The 14,240-nt window shown below is 39.0% G+C and overlaps 1 protein-coding gene across 3 annotated transcripts in view; it reads left to right on the forward strand.

Moving 5' to 3' along the window:
• Positions 1 to 1,650: 1,650 nt before the first annotated feature.
• The window catches only part of YWHAE (tyrosine 3-monooxygenase/tryptophan 5-monooxygenase activation protein epsilon), a 41,684-nt gene continuing 29,094 nt past the window's right edge, over positions 1,651 to 14,240 (forward strand). The window contains exon 1 of one of the 3 annotated variants that reach the window (XM_081027640.1): positions 1,651 to 1,966. In XM_081027640.1, the coding sequence (XP_080883766.1) occupies positions 1,903 to 1,966 (64 nt within the window). In that variant the 5' untranslated portion in view covers positions 1,651 to 1,902. The remainder of the gene's footprint in view (positions 1,967 to 14,240) is intronic. The other 2 variants (XM_081027641.1, XR_013991873.1) reach the window with 2 other exon arrangements.

Below are 14,240 nucleotides of genomic sequence, written 5' to 3' on the forward strand. Positions count from 1 at the left end.
CTAAAAAGTATATGCACAGCAAAAGAAACCGACAAAATAAAGAGGCGACCAATGGAATGGGAGAAGATTTTTGCAAACAATGCCTCCAATAAGGGGCTAATATCCAAAATATACAAAGAACTCATACAACTTAACAACAAAAAAATAACCAATCTAATTAAAAAATGGGCAGAGAACCTGAATAAACATGTTTCCAAAGAGGACATGCAAATGGCCAATAAACATATGAAAAAATGCTCAACATCACTGATCATCAGAGAAACGCAAAAAAACCCACAATGAGATATCACCTCACCCCAGTTAGAATGGCTGTCATCAACAAGACAAATAGTAACAAGTGTTGGAGAGGCTGTGGAGAAAAAGGAACGCTCATACACTGTTGGCGGGAATGCAGACTGGTGCAGCCGTTATGGAAGGCAGTGTGGAGGTTCCTCAAAAAATTAAGAATACCATGTTTACCTGAAAATAAGACCTAGTCAGACCATCAACTCTAATGCATCTTTTGGAGCAAAAATTAATATAAGACCCGGTATTTTATATTATATTTTATTATTATATTAATTATATTATATTATATTATATTAAAGACCCACTCTTATATTATAGTAAAATAAGACTGGGTCTTATATTAATTTTTGCTCCAAAAGACGCATTTAGAGCTGATGATCCGGCTAGGTCTTATTTTCGGGGAAACACGGTAGAATTACCATATGACCCAGCAATCCCTCTCCCGGGTGTCTACCCAAAAAATCCGAAAACATTTGTCCACAAAGATATATGTGCTCCGGTGTTCACTGCAGCTTTATGTACAGTGGCCAAGACATGGAAACAACCAAAGTGTCTTTCGATAGATGACTGGATAAAGAAGATGTGGCATATATACACAATGGAATACTATTCTGCCTTAAGATGAAATAGTGCCATTTGCGACAACATGGATGGATCTTGAGATTATTATGCTAAGCGAAATAAATCAGACAGCAAAAGTCGATAACCATAATCCATTGATATGTGATATATAAAAGTGAAAACAGCAAAGGAACAAGACAAACAAATGAAGAAACAAAAACTCATAGACAATAGTTTAGTGGTTACCAAAGCGTAAAGGGGGTGGTGGTAGATGAGGGTAAAAGGGATCAAATACATGGTGATGGAAGGAGAACTGACTCTGTGTGGTGAACACACAATGTGATATATAGGTGATGTATTATAGAATTGTACACCTGAAACCTATGTAACTTTACTAACAATTATCACCCCAACAAATTTTAATTAAAAAATAAATAAAAAGTTCAAATATATGGTGATGGAAGGAGAACTGACTCTGGGTGGTGAACGCACAATGGGATTTATAGATGATGTAATACAGAATTGTACACCTGAAATTATGTAATTTCATTAACAATTGTCACCCCAATAAATTAAAAAATAAATAAATAAATAAAAAGAATGAAAAAAACAAACCATCACAGACTCTAGTTTTCTCTGTCCCAAATCCAGGTGTCGGTTTTCAGGGTCCAGGCTCCCTCGCTCACTTTCTTTGGGCGAGGTCCGGGCGTGCCTCGCCTCCAGCATCTCTCGCTGCCATGGGGCCGCTCTCCCTGCGCTCAGTAGCAGTTCCCGCCTCAGCGCTCCCGCACACGCTGAGCCCAAGGAGGAGGGGCGTCTAAGTTGGGTCCAGCCCCTTCGGGCGCTGGGCTCTGGGCTCCTGGGCCCGCCCCCCGCGCCAGTTGCCAGGGAGCGGTTGCCATAGAGCTGAGCAGTTGTCCGCGTGCGCAGGCGGAAGTCCCGGATTGAGGCGCCGCCATTTTTGCTGCCCGGACGCGGAGGGAGAGGCTGAGAGAGTCGGAGACGCTATCCGCTTCCATCCGTCGCGCAGACCCTGCCGGAGCCGCTGCCGCTATGGATGATCGGGAGGATCTGGTGTACCAGGCGAAGCTGGCCGAGCAGGCTGAGCGATACGACGGTGAGTTGGGGGGGCAACGGGGGGCTGGAATTCTCGGACCCTGTGCCGCCGCCCACAGAGGCCGGGAACAGGAGACAAAATGGCGGCACCGTCGCCGATCCTGGCCCGGGGACGTGGATTCGGGAAGCAGGAAATGGCCTGCGGTCTCCCGGAGCGGTGGGAGGCCCCAGGCCCAGGAATTTGACCCCTTCGGCGTCCTTCGCCGCAGACACTTGCGAGCCAAAGGCCCAGGCGATAGGGTGGAGGAGTTGGTTGTAAAATGGCGGCTAGGGGGAGGGCGAGTCCCGGGGCGGGGGAGGGGGAAGAGATGGCGGGTGCTGTCTCCGGGTGAGCAATCCCCAGGGGAGCTTCGGGCCAGTCTTGGGATGTGGAGAACAATTGGGTGGGGTGGTGGGGGAAGAAACACCCGCCACATGGGGGACAGTGGCGACCAGGGGCTGTAGCGCGGGCGCCTTTCGGGGAAATATGGCGGGTGGGGGCGGTGGCTTTTCCCCGGAGGCCCAATGTGGGGCGGCGGCTGTGGAGTCTCACAAAGGAGAAACCTTAGGAGCGGAGGTGGTCTTGGGGCTTGTGGTCGGGGGCCGTCTGGCATGGGAGTGGGGGAAGGGGAGAGGGTGGGAATCACTGCAGTTCTTCCTGGGCGGAGGCCAGCTGAGATGCCGCCGTCAGATTTCTTTCCCGTGGGCCAGCGCACCTTGTAGCGAGGGTTCTTGAGGCTTCCCATTCAGCCTGGCTTCCTTCTGGGGAAATCGAGCAGAACGTCCCTCCCTTTCCTCAGATTTATCCCGGAGACCTCGAAGTTCCTGGAATTTTTTTTTTTTTTTTTTTTGGTCTCTGTTAGCGGTGGGTTGCGGTGTATAGAACATTGAACTGGAAACAAGGAGACCATGACTCGTACAGTCCCTTTCTAGTGCCGGTCTGTCTCTGCCTCCAAGTTGGGTTAAAATGACTTTTCCTGTTGACACACACCATTATGACAAATGGAAAAAGACCTGTTGAAAAATAAAAGTTATTTCAGATCACGTTGAGTAACTGCATTTGGGTTGAGCGCCCGGGCTTGGCATGCGCGTGTTCTTACCTCAGCGAGGAGCTTAACCTATCACCAGCCCCCAGCTGAGGCGTGGGCTTTGGGTTAGGAACCTAGAGGGTCCCGGCAGAGCCTATGTGTATTTTTTTTTCCCATTTGAATAAATGGTGTTCTGCACAGATTTGAACAGTTTTTCTTTGTTCACTGATCCTCCGTCCCTAAAGGTTCTTTCGTCATTTTTCTGAACTTGATCGAAATGCCCATTGTGTCTGTTTAGTCCATTCCAGGCGGCTCTTTTTAAGTCTCCCCCCCCCCCAGCCCCCATTTTGGAACTAGGTACTTGAATTACCTCCACATCTGTTAAAATGTATATAAAAACAAAAAGTTATGTGGTTTCTGTGGTTCTAGTGCAGTAGTGGGGGGAGACATTGAAATCAAGTGCCATTGATCTTTAGATTTTTCTTAAGCCACTTATTTTTCAAAATATGTAGGGTCCTTGCTTTCCTTGAATGCCTATTTGTCATGTGCATACCCTCAGGGCTAATCCTAGTGTAGGGTTAGGATTCACGACTTTGAAATTAGGGAAAAAGGCCTGGAACTGAAATTTAGGAAAGATACTGCACTAAATTTCGTTCTGTAAATCCTAAAATTGCTATTGGTATTGAACAAGATTCTTTTGGGAGGGGGAAGGGAATAAGATGGGAAAGTACAGCTCAAGGTCACATTTGTCTTTATTTCAGTGTGTAAAAAAGTCAAATGTAGGTGTGCTTGTAATGGAACTCTCCCCGCCCCCCATGCTCCAGATAGGTTCCCCTCTCAATCTACCAGTGCCTTTGGCAAAAAACTTTATACTCGAATGCTTTCTGTTCTGTACGGATTTAGGCTCTGAGTAAACTTGCTGTGATAACCAAAAAGAGGACATGGAAGGTTCTAAAAACTGATTTGGAAGCTCATGATTGTAGTTTCCAAGTAAGTAACTGTTCAGTGATAATCATGTAATACTTTGGAGTTGAGTACTGAGGATTTTTGACCAAATCTCTTACTGGGTGTTCAATGTAGCACTCTATAGATAGAGCCTCATCGTTACATTGTACATTTTTTTTGTATCTCCAGGATCTAAAGGGAGGAAGAGATAGGGTTAACCAGATGGGGAGGAACTCCTATCTGTTGGGCACAAGATAGGGAGGGATTCATTGGAAAGGAAGAAGAGGAAGATAGTTATCAGGAATCAGATTTTTACCTGTGTCCACTCCTTTATTGGGTGCAATAATTCATTGTTGTCTGTGGTGACAAAAAATGATTCCATAGTTTTGGTCACCAGAAAATTTTTCAAGTGTGGGGAGTGGAGGAGGTGAGAATGCATTTGAATGATTTGATGTTGGGTACGTGATATAAATACTGGTTTTTCTCGTTCCTGCAGTACCTTTATCTTTAATTTTGCATGCCGTGTTGAACCAATACTTACACTTTTTTGTAGCATCATTTAACTCTATCCTGGGGACTCAGAATCTATTTATACGGTTTATTTAATGGTACTGGAGGAAAAGCTAAGTTGTGTTCAGAAAAAGGACAATTTTGGGTTGCAGGTAGGAAATACCTGAAGTTTGGGGCTGGGATTGTTCACCTTGAAGGTTAATCTAGCATCCCATCACTTAATGTCAGTCTTAGCATTCCTGAACTAAGCCTTACTGTCTGATTTATATGAACCACATTAGTACAGAAAAGTGGGGAATATGGCAGGGGGGAAAGAGTACTTTTCACATTTTTTGAGAGTAGAGAGGTCAGCATAAACTACGTTTGGGTTTGTGGGGTAGTAGCTGGTTTTGTCTTTTCACCTTTCTTGTGATGATTAGGTTCCATGTGAAATAGGGGTAAAGTTTTGATGTTCAGTGGATTCACTCTCTGAATGCATTAACCCCAGGAAGGCATCTGTTCTGAGTCACTACTTAGCTGTCCTTTTAAAACCCTAGAACCTCATCTCTTATTCTCGTAGTCAGTGAAAGGTGGGGGCGTGTTTTGAATTAACTTTTTAATATATGTCTTAGGAAAAAATGGGTAATAGTAAATGAACTTTATTAATGAGTTTAAAAACATGTCAATTATCAGTTCTTGACTGTAGGACAGTAATAATTTTTATTGCTATTTTTGTTAGTACTAAAATGGTTATTTCAGTTAATGGAGTTTACCAAATGCATTTTTCAGTCCTGCCTAAACATAAGAGGAATTGGGTAATGCGATTTTTAAAATCCCTCCTACTGGTAGCTTTTAATTTAGTCTTTGTATTTAAAGGAGATGCTCTTATGTATACTTTAGATTTTTGTACAGTATTGTGCATATGGGCATACAAACTATATAGTATATAATGAAAACATGAATCATTGCAATTTGAGGTGATGGGGTAAATTCTTACTGTGGACATTCCTAGGTACCCTTTTCACCTTTATATGAAGAGGTCTCAATTTGAATTCTAGTATGGGGAAAACACTATGGCAAGTATTAAACTGAGCAAAGTTTGGATTCAGTAAGTACAAGCAAATACATTGAAAGCCCATATAAATAGGCTTTCCATAATTGTTTGATACGTAGCTTGGTCAAGGGAATACAAAATGTTTTAAAGATTTCTTGATTTTAACTTGGTATAGCAAGTGAAATTTCAGCCCAGGAAATAAATGTATGTATTTTACAAATGAGTTTCAAATTTGTAAGCAGCTGATCTGAAAGCATGATTTTTAAAAAAAGGGCTGTAAGGCTGATTTTACCAGAATTTTACCTTACATTTAAGAAGAGTGTACTTAAACAGTAATGACAAGAAATAGGATAAAAATTAAATTTTCAAACTTTATATAATGCCATGTTTATATAGAACTTCTCACAGACCACTTAAAAAATTTGTATTTATTTCTTGTAACATTTTAATGGTGTTACTTCCATTTTTATGGTTCAAGAAAGTGATTTGAACATATTTAGTGATTTTTTTTTTTCCTGTGTCGCATGACTAGTTGTCTAGTAAATGGCAAAGCCAGAAATGGTCTGACCTTTAGACCAGTTTCTCCTGAGCCACTCACAAAAGACGCATGTGTGACTAAAGTGATGTGTGTGTGTGCGCTTGCGCTTACTTTAGCAGTTACTTCGAATGTCTTGGTGTTTATGACTTGACTAGTATTTATCGAAATAGATAAAATGTCCTCATAATTTTCTGAAGAAACCTTGTGTTTTCTTTCAAAAACCCATCTCAAGACTCAGTGAATGAAGTGAGAAAGGTATTTTAGGTAATTTCAGAATGTGTGTTTGCATATAGGTTTCTTGGTGTATCACAATGTGTATGGACGTATGGCTAGTGCCATGCATTTCTGTCAAGTACTTTTAAAACATTTTCCCTACACTTCTGCCTTAATAGATACAGCCCTTAAGTTAATGATGTAATTGTAAAATTTGTAGAAGGAAAGATTGGCAAATCACAAATATTTTAAGTAGAACCCTAGATAGCTGTCAAACAATCCATCAAGGGATAGTGAGCAATAGCAACAGAAAGCAGGTACGTTTATTGTTTTCCAAATGGTCAGGTAACAGTTTGATACAGTTCAATACTGACATATCTGAGTTGACAGATTGATTTGCCAACATAATTTTATGCTTTGAGCTCATTAAATACTCATTCTTGTCACTCCTAGTACAATTTCAGTTCATTTTAATTGACTACGTTGTAGTAACAACTGCCATAATAAGAGGGTCATCATAATTTATCATCTAAATCAGGATACCTTAAAACGGAGGGGTACCAATTCATAATCAAGTGGTATGCTTAACTGAGATTGACCTGAGCTGAACACTTGCCCTGTGGTCGTCCAACTTAAGACCATTTTCTTACTATTCGTTGTGTCATTTAGAGTCACAAAAAAGTTTTCTCAGCTTTGTCCGTCCTTCTGGAGTGGAGATAATCTTAGACCTAAGTCCTCTGATTGGTTTTCCTTTTTCTTAAATGATGTCAACATGTGGCAGAACAAGACAAATCAAAGACAAAATGAAAGATTTTCTCCCAGTCCTCAAAACGGGAACTGGAAAAGCCAAGGATATGGTAGCTGCTGAAAATAGAGCTCGCTGGCATATGAACTAGTCATTCTGACTGAGGGGCAAAGCCAAGTATGTTGGTTTTATGTGTGTCTACCTTGAGCATATGCAGCAAGTTTAAAATACTTGACTTCGATGTTAGCAAGTGTCTGTCCTAAACTAAGAACTTTTTCCTCAAATACATTTCTAAAGTCTCACCCATGCCTTGTTATAACCATTCTTTTTAGAACAACACTGAATCCTGTGTAGTTTAGAAAACAAATGACGATGATCCTGGTTTATGTTTTGAAATTTAATCTTGACTTGGTTATTGCTCTTCTTCCAATGATCCATCACTGTAGTTGGGCGGATCTGTCATTGGTAGTCTTGATTTGCGATGAGGTCAGGATTTGTCTAGCTAAAGCAATATGAAATGTGTTTAACTCTGTTCATATATAACATTCAAAGGAGACGCGTTACACTATGAGTAAAAGTTATGACTTTCATGTTTTGTAAGATGCCGTGTAGTGCAAAGGCCTTGGAATTATCTGGATTCCTTGTCTGCAGAATGGGAATTAATGATGCCTGCCTTGCCTGCTAATTTACAGGGTTGTCATTAAATTGTGGGGTTTTGTGAACTGCAAAGTATTATTTTTGTCAGCTGGTAGTATTGTGAGAAATTCCTATTACCCAATGTGGAAAATGAAGGTTCAGCTTTATTCCCAAGCAGTATAATCTATACTTTGGCCATGTTGAGATGGTATGTAGTTCTTTTGATACTAATTTTAGGTTAATATTCAGGAGAATATACCTATCTTACTAGCAAATATAACTTCTTTGTGGATTTGGGGTGAAAGTTTCCGTCGTATGAAAATGTAAAAGTTAATCAGTGTTAAAGTATTTATTTGCATGACAGCCGTGTCAGATTTCTGACTAGGAAAATAATACTACAGGTATCCCCTGCTATATGAAAATAAGAGTGTTCATATGGAACCCTTAAGCCAAAACGGTGTAAAGCAAAGCAGCGATTACTTTAGAATACATTTTGCTAAGGACACAAAATAAATCTAGATAAAGCACATGCTCACAGACAAGTTTCATTCAAAGCTGTGGTGGTTTGATGCTGAGTGTAGTTCCTAGAAGGAAGTTGTCTGCTACATTCCCTGCTTTGGGTATCACTGCCTCCAAAGACAAAAAGCTGAATGGTATTTTTGCTTTTCGCCTTTTTGGTAAAAGCGAAAATCCTCTTCGGATTGCTTTCATTTAGTGAAAACAGGTACTACTAATGTAGGTCTTTCTTAAAAGTGAAGTGGCATCACTGGAACTTTGGAAAAGCAGGGCTACTAGCACACATAACCAATTTTGTGAAATGTGATTCTAAAAGCTTATTGTAAGTCTTGCACAGTGAATGGGTTCTGATTGATTTAGAAAGCTACCAATTAAAACTACTTAGTCCTTGGTAGTTTAGTCATTTAAGGATTTTGTGGGACCTTGGAATGGTTGTTATGAATACCTTTGTGGTGTAGAAATGTTTATTTTACATAAGAATTTGTGTTTTTGATTTTCTTAATGCAAAATAAGTCCAACTATAAATTAGTAAAAACTTAGGATTGTTATGAAAATTTCAAAACATCGTGTGCTCTCTGACTAGAAAAATATCAGTGACAGTTGATTTTGCTTTTAATAGATTTTCAAAAGGTATTAATGAAATATTTTTTCTGTGCGGAATAGACTTCCCTACAATTTAAAAATGTATTACTCTGAAAGTGCTGAAATTTTGATGAGGGTTTCTTGGCTGTGCAAAGACTTAGGAAAAGAACTCAAGTTAATAATAAATCTGAGTAAATAGTATAACCCTTCTTTTAAACTGTATCAGTGCAAGGGTTATTTCTGTTACTTTTTTCCTGATGTATTCCAGACAAGTTTTTTTATTATTAAAGTTTATTGGGGTGACAATTGTTACTAAAGTTATATAGATTTCAGGTGTACAATTCTGTAATACATTATCTATATATCATATTGTGTGTTCACCACCCAGAGTCAGTTCTCTTTTCATCACCATATATTTGATTCCCTTTACTTTCATCTATCTCCAAACAAAATTTTAAGCTTTGTTTTTTCCTTAATTCTACAAAAATTATGAAAAGAGATTTAGACCTGGAGCTCTCTTTCCCCCATATGTCAGTGTCTTGGGTCGTTTACCTCCTCAGCCTCTTACTTTATACCTCTACCTCCTCTGCACCTTATAGTAGTAGCTTCTTAAATTCTAAGAGGAGAGATCTCTTCATTTTGATGTAGTTAGAACGATTCCCTCCCTCCCCACCTCAGTTTTCAGACTGATGGAAGTGATACCTTTTTGCACTCAAAATTGTAGAATCTGGGTAAAAGGTGGTCTTGTTCTTTTTTTTTTTTTAATCTAGCAGAAGCTAATTGGGAAAATTTTTAAGTTCTTTAGAAGGCTAATAATTTTTTTCCTCGTTCTAGAGAAAGTAGGAGTTGATTTTAGAGAGTCTCTGTTTAGGTTGGTACGTGAAGAGGAAAAACTACATAGTTGAGTGTCAAGATTGTGTTTTGGAAAGCCTTAGTTTTCAGACTATTAAAAAGAAATTCCAAAGCCCTTTGACAAATACATATTGAGTGCTAACTATGTACCAGGCACCGTTCTAGAAACTTGGGATTCATCAGTAAATACAATAAGACAAAAGATCTCTTCAAGAGCTTATGTTGTAGTGAATGTATAAATGCTTTTTAAAAATTACACTTTTGTTACTATGTGTAATTAAGAGTTAATTTGAGTTAGTCAATAACCACGGAGTTTGCCATAATGTAGGGTACTATACCTGGTGCTGGTACCCGTGCCATATCCAGAAGACTGTAGAAAGCTACATGTCTTTTTTCATTGACTACTAGTGTCAAGTGGCACTAACAAATTGAAAAGGTTCTTTAAAAGTTTATTTTCATTGTGATAACAATACCATCTACTATGTCACGTGCTTACTATTCTCTCAATCCTCAAAAACAACCCTGCAAAGAAGGTGCCACCCATTTGTGGATAAGGATTAAGAACGTAGGAAAGCTGACAACAAATAGTAACATCACTGGGATTTAGCCAAGTCTTTTTCGCTTCCAAGGTGATATTCCATCCATTTCCATACTTGTAAGCAAACGTTAGTCCAAACTGTTTGAAACTTTCTGTTCTTTAGATTTTAATTTTATAACTTACAAGTTGCTATGAACAGTCTTTTGCCTTAATTTTTCTATTCAGTGTTTTCTTCCATATATGAAGAAGACAGAGGGGTATGTAGGTTGAATATATTTTCCAGTGAAGAGGTAACAAGAGATAGTAAAACTATCACTGGACCAGAAGTCATTCAATTTAGGGGAGGTCTGTGATGTCCATGGTTTATTTGACTATTGTCCCTTTAGACATGTCACTTAATTTCTGGGCCTTTCTTATATGTATAATGAGTTTTCTGAAAGCTACTTTATACACTGAATTTGCAGGCTGAAATTTATGTGACCAGCAGTTAAGGGCTATGACAAATCTAAATTGAGTGCAATCTATAACTTTGGGTTCTATTCCAGCCAGTTTAGCTACTGGTTCATTTAATAGAGAGACTCCCATTCTCTAAATTTGCATTTATATTGTTGCGTTGGAGGAATTATAAGGTTGAACTAGATGAAACCGACCGTTTTAGTCATGCGTGGTTCAGCCTAGCGTGAAGTGGTGGGTGCAAGGTCTCAAGCGTTTCAGGAAGCAGCAGGATTATTGAGGGACGGTACATGAATACTTTCTTCCTGAGGTTAGTTTTGCTTTTTGTACTTACTAAATTGATTTTATCTACGTTTCCTTTCTAGGTCTGCTGCTGCTTGTTTTTTCTTTGTCTCAGAATAATGGATTCAGATTTACACTGCTTGCAATTATTTTAATGCAATGCTTTCCGGGTTACTGTGTAGTACAACTTTGGAACTGTTCAACATAGGGACCCAGATATTTTGATCATTTTGGAGAAAAGGTGGTACATAAAATACTGTTTCCCCCAAACAAAAGGAATAGAATTTACCTTTTTTTTTTTGCTAGTTTTCAGAATAAAGAGGATTGAAAAAAAGGCCCCAGTTTTCTTTCCAGAAGAGAATTATCTCAGTGATACACTTTACGGTTGATAGAATGCAGTTGTGACAAAATGTTTGGATTTATTAGATTATGCAGTAGTAATAAGCTTCCTTAGCTGTAGCCAGTAGAATCTCATTTATTAATGTGGAATTTTTCTTACTGTTCTTTATTTTAAAGAACTGCTATTCTCCTTTACCCTCCCTCAGTATGACATTGTGTCTTTCTAGCTTTGAAAGCTTACCCTTACTCCTCAGCATCCTAGCTTTTATACACGGCCAGTGAATGTTCAAGTGTTACTCTGTTTAATCAAGAATAGAGAAATTATCCTTGAGCATTAGGAAAATACCACTGCTTGTAACTCCTTGATATATGAGACTAAAGCTTTATTAAAAAGGGCTGAATATGAAAGAAGCTCTGGGAACTTATTGTTAAATACAGCAATATGGCCCTCTACTACTTTGTGTACTTTTTCAGTAGGTGACTTTTCAGGCAGTATTTTGGGGACATTGAGGAATGATTACAGGGAACTTTGGCTTTTTCCCCTTGATAAGTTGCAGTTAAATCAGTTTTTTTCTGCTTCCGAACAGTTAATAAATATATAGCATTAACCTGGTCCTTTGTCTGTCCTCATTTTTTTTTACCACTGAAGCTTGCTTACGACTTTCTTGACCCCTTACCTTTCTTCATTTCAGAATGCTATCGCCAGCATTTCTTTGGGAGTCATTTTTGTCTTTTCCTTTAATCCTGTTTATCACACTGCATTAATAATTTTCTGATTTACTTTTCTCCACTTCTAAGAACGAAAAGAATTTTGGAACATTAGCATTATTCCATTTAGCAGTCTATTTTAGTTCTGCATGATTTTGAAGGTAATTAGGTTAGGCGGATGTTTGGTTTGCTCTTATTTTAGAAGCCTTCAGGTGAAGATTATCAAGTAGACTTATTTCACTAAGATGTGATTTAAAGTATACTTTTTTCTCTTATTTTTATATGACATTCAGGTTTTAAGCTTGAAAAATCTGAAAGTGATTTTTTAAAAAATCTACTTCTGAAGCAGAGGAATTTAGGATGACGGTCAACAATAGTAACTAGTTAAATTGCATTAAAAGTGATTTGGGGGCCGGCCCGGTGGCTCAGGCGGTTGGAGCTCCGTGCTCCTAACGCTGAAGGCTACTGGTTCGATTCCCACATGGGCCAGTGGGCTCTCAACCACAAGGTTGCCGGTTCAATTCCTCGACTCCCGCAAGGGATGGTGGGCAGCGCCCCCTGCGACTAAGATTGAACATGGCACCTTGATCTGAGCTGCTGCTGAGTTCCGGGATGGCTCAGTTGGTTGGAGCGCATCCTCTCAACGACAGGGTTGCCGGTTCAACTCCCGCAAGGAATGGTGAGCTGTGCCCCCTGCAATGAGCAGTGGCAACTGGACCTGGAGCTGAACGGCACCCTCCACAACTAAATATTGAAAGGACAACAACTTGACTTGGAAAAAAGGTCTGGAAGTACACACTGTTCCCCAATAAAGTCCTGTTCCCCTTCCCCAATAAAATCTTTAAAAAAAAAAGTGATTTGGGCAACTTGAATATTTTCCAGCTAAAGTATTCAATACTATATATTTTCTGCATTTTTTTTCAATATAGACATTTACATATTCATGAAACATTTAAAAATCAGAGGTGGGAAGAAAACTTGTATTACCTGGTATTTTCTGTGAAGAAGTATTTTGTTGTTTCTATTTCGTTGTGTGTTGTATATATGTTTATATCTGATTTTGCTTAAGTTTGTATCATGGACCTTTTTCTTATGAGCTGTTGTAAATATTTTTGTTGGCTACATAACATTCAGCAACAAGCTAGTATGTTTTTGGCTAGTACATTGCTAGTGACATTGCAGTGAAATATTTATATCCTAAATACAATTTTCTGTAATTTGGGTTGCTTAGGAAAGATTCTGAAAAGTGGAGTTTTCTGGTTAAAGTAAGTGAACCTGAAGCTTTGGCTTGAGTGCTCTCATTGTTCTCTGCAAGGAGTTTTCTGTTTGTAGTACCACCAACTTATGAATGCGTAGTGCATACTTTTTTGTCCTACAAAAACTCATGTATTTCAATACTTTAATGTTCTAAGTGTGAAGTACATTTTCCCCCACCTTTTTCTTAATTTTTTAAAATTATAATAGCAAAAATTAAAAGTAAAAAAAGTCAAACAGCTACAGGCATACCAAGTAAATACTGACATCTACTCTGCCCTTCCAGAAATAACTATTAATGGTTTGAATATACTTTAGGAACTTCCTCTGTGCTCAAACGCCAGTGCATTTATAAACACAAAAACACCTTTTTATTCACTCCAATATGCTATTGATATAATAATTGCAATAATATTGCATCATTAATAAAGGAAATACTGCCGATTTTACCATTACACACCACTAAGAAATATCGGGATTTTAGAGATGTTAATGTGAAAAAAGCGTTTCCTAATATAGATGATATATACTGTATTGTTGTATAGAAATAACATACATGTCATTCAGCAATATGCCTTTTACCCTGAACAAAGCATTGTGAATATAAAAAAGCTTTTAAAGACAAAATTGGACCATTTTAGTCAGATGAACATGAAAACTTAAAAAATGTATGGTTTGTTCATCTGGGCCAGTCTACCTTTAAAAAACAAAACTGTTCCGAGGGATTTTAGTGTGCAGCCAGGGTTCAGAACCATTGGAGTAGATCATTTCTCAAATGCCTGACTGAATTCAGAATCATTGAGAGTGCCTATTAAAAGTTTGGGCCTTTGAGACAGAAGATGCACATGCCTGCAGCATTCAGATACTGCCATCCTGAAGGCACCCCAAACCCCACAGAGCTGTCTACTCTGGCATGGCTGATCGCAGGGATGAGGCTGGGAAGATGTGAGTTGGGGAATCAAAGCTTACATTTGCTGTTTCACTTTTTTTAAGTGTTTTTTTTTGGGGGGGGGAAGGGAAGGGGAACAGGACTTTATTGGGGAACAGTGTGCACTTCCACGACTTTTTTTTCCAAGTCAAGTTGTTGTCCTTTCAGTCTTAGTTGTGGAGGGCGCAGCTCAGCT

The sequence above is a fragment of the Rhinolophus hipposideros genome (assembly GCF_964194185.1).
Source record: "Rhinolophus hipposideros genome assembly, chromosome: 20".
Classification (NCBI taxonomy): Eukaryota; Metazoa; Chordata; class Mammalia; order Chiroptera; family Rhinolophidae; genus Rhinolophus; species Rhinolophus hipposideros.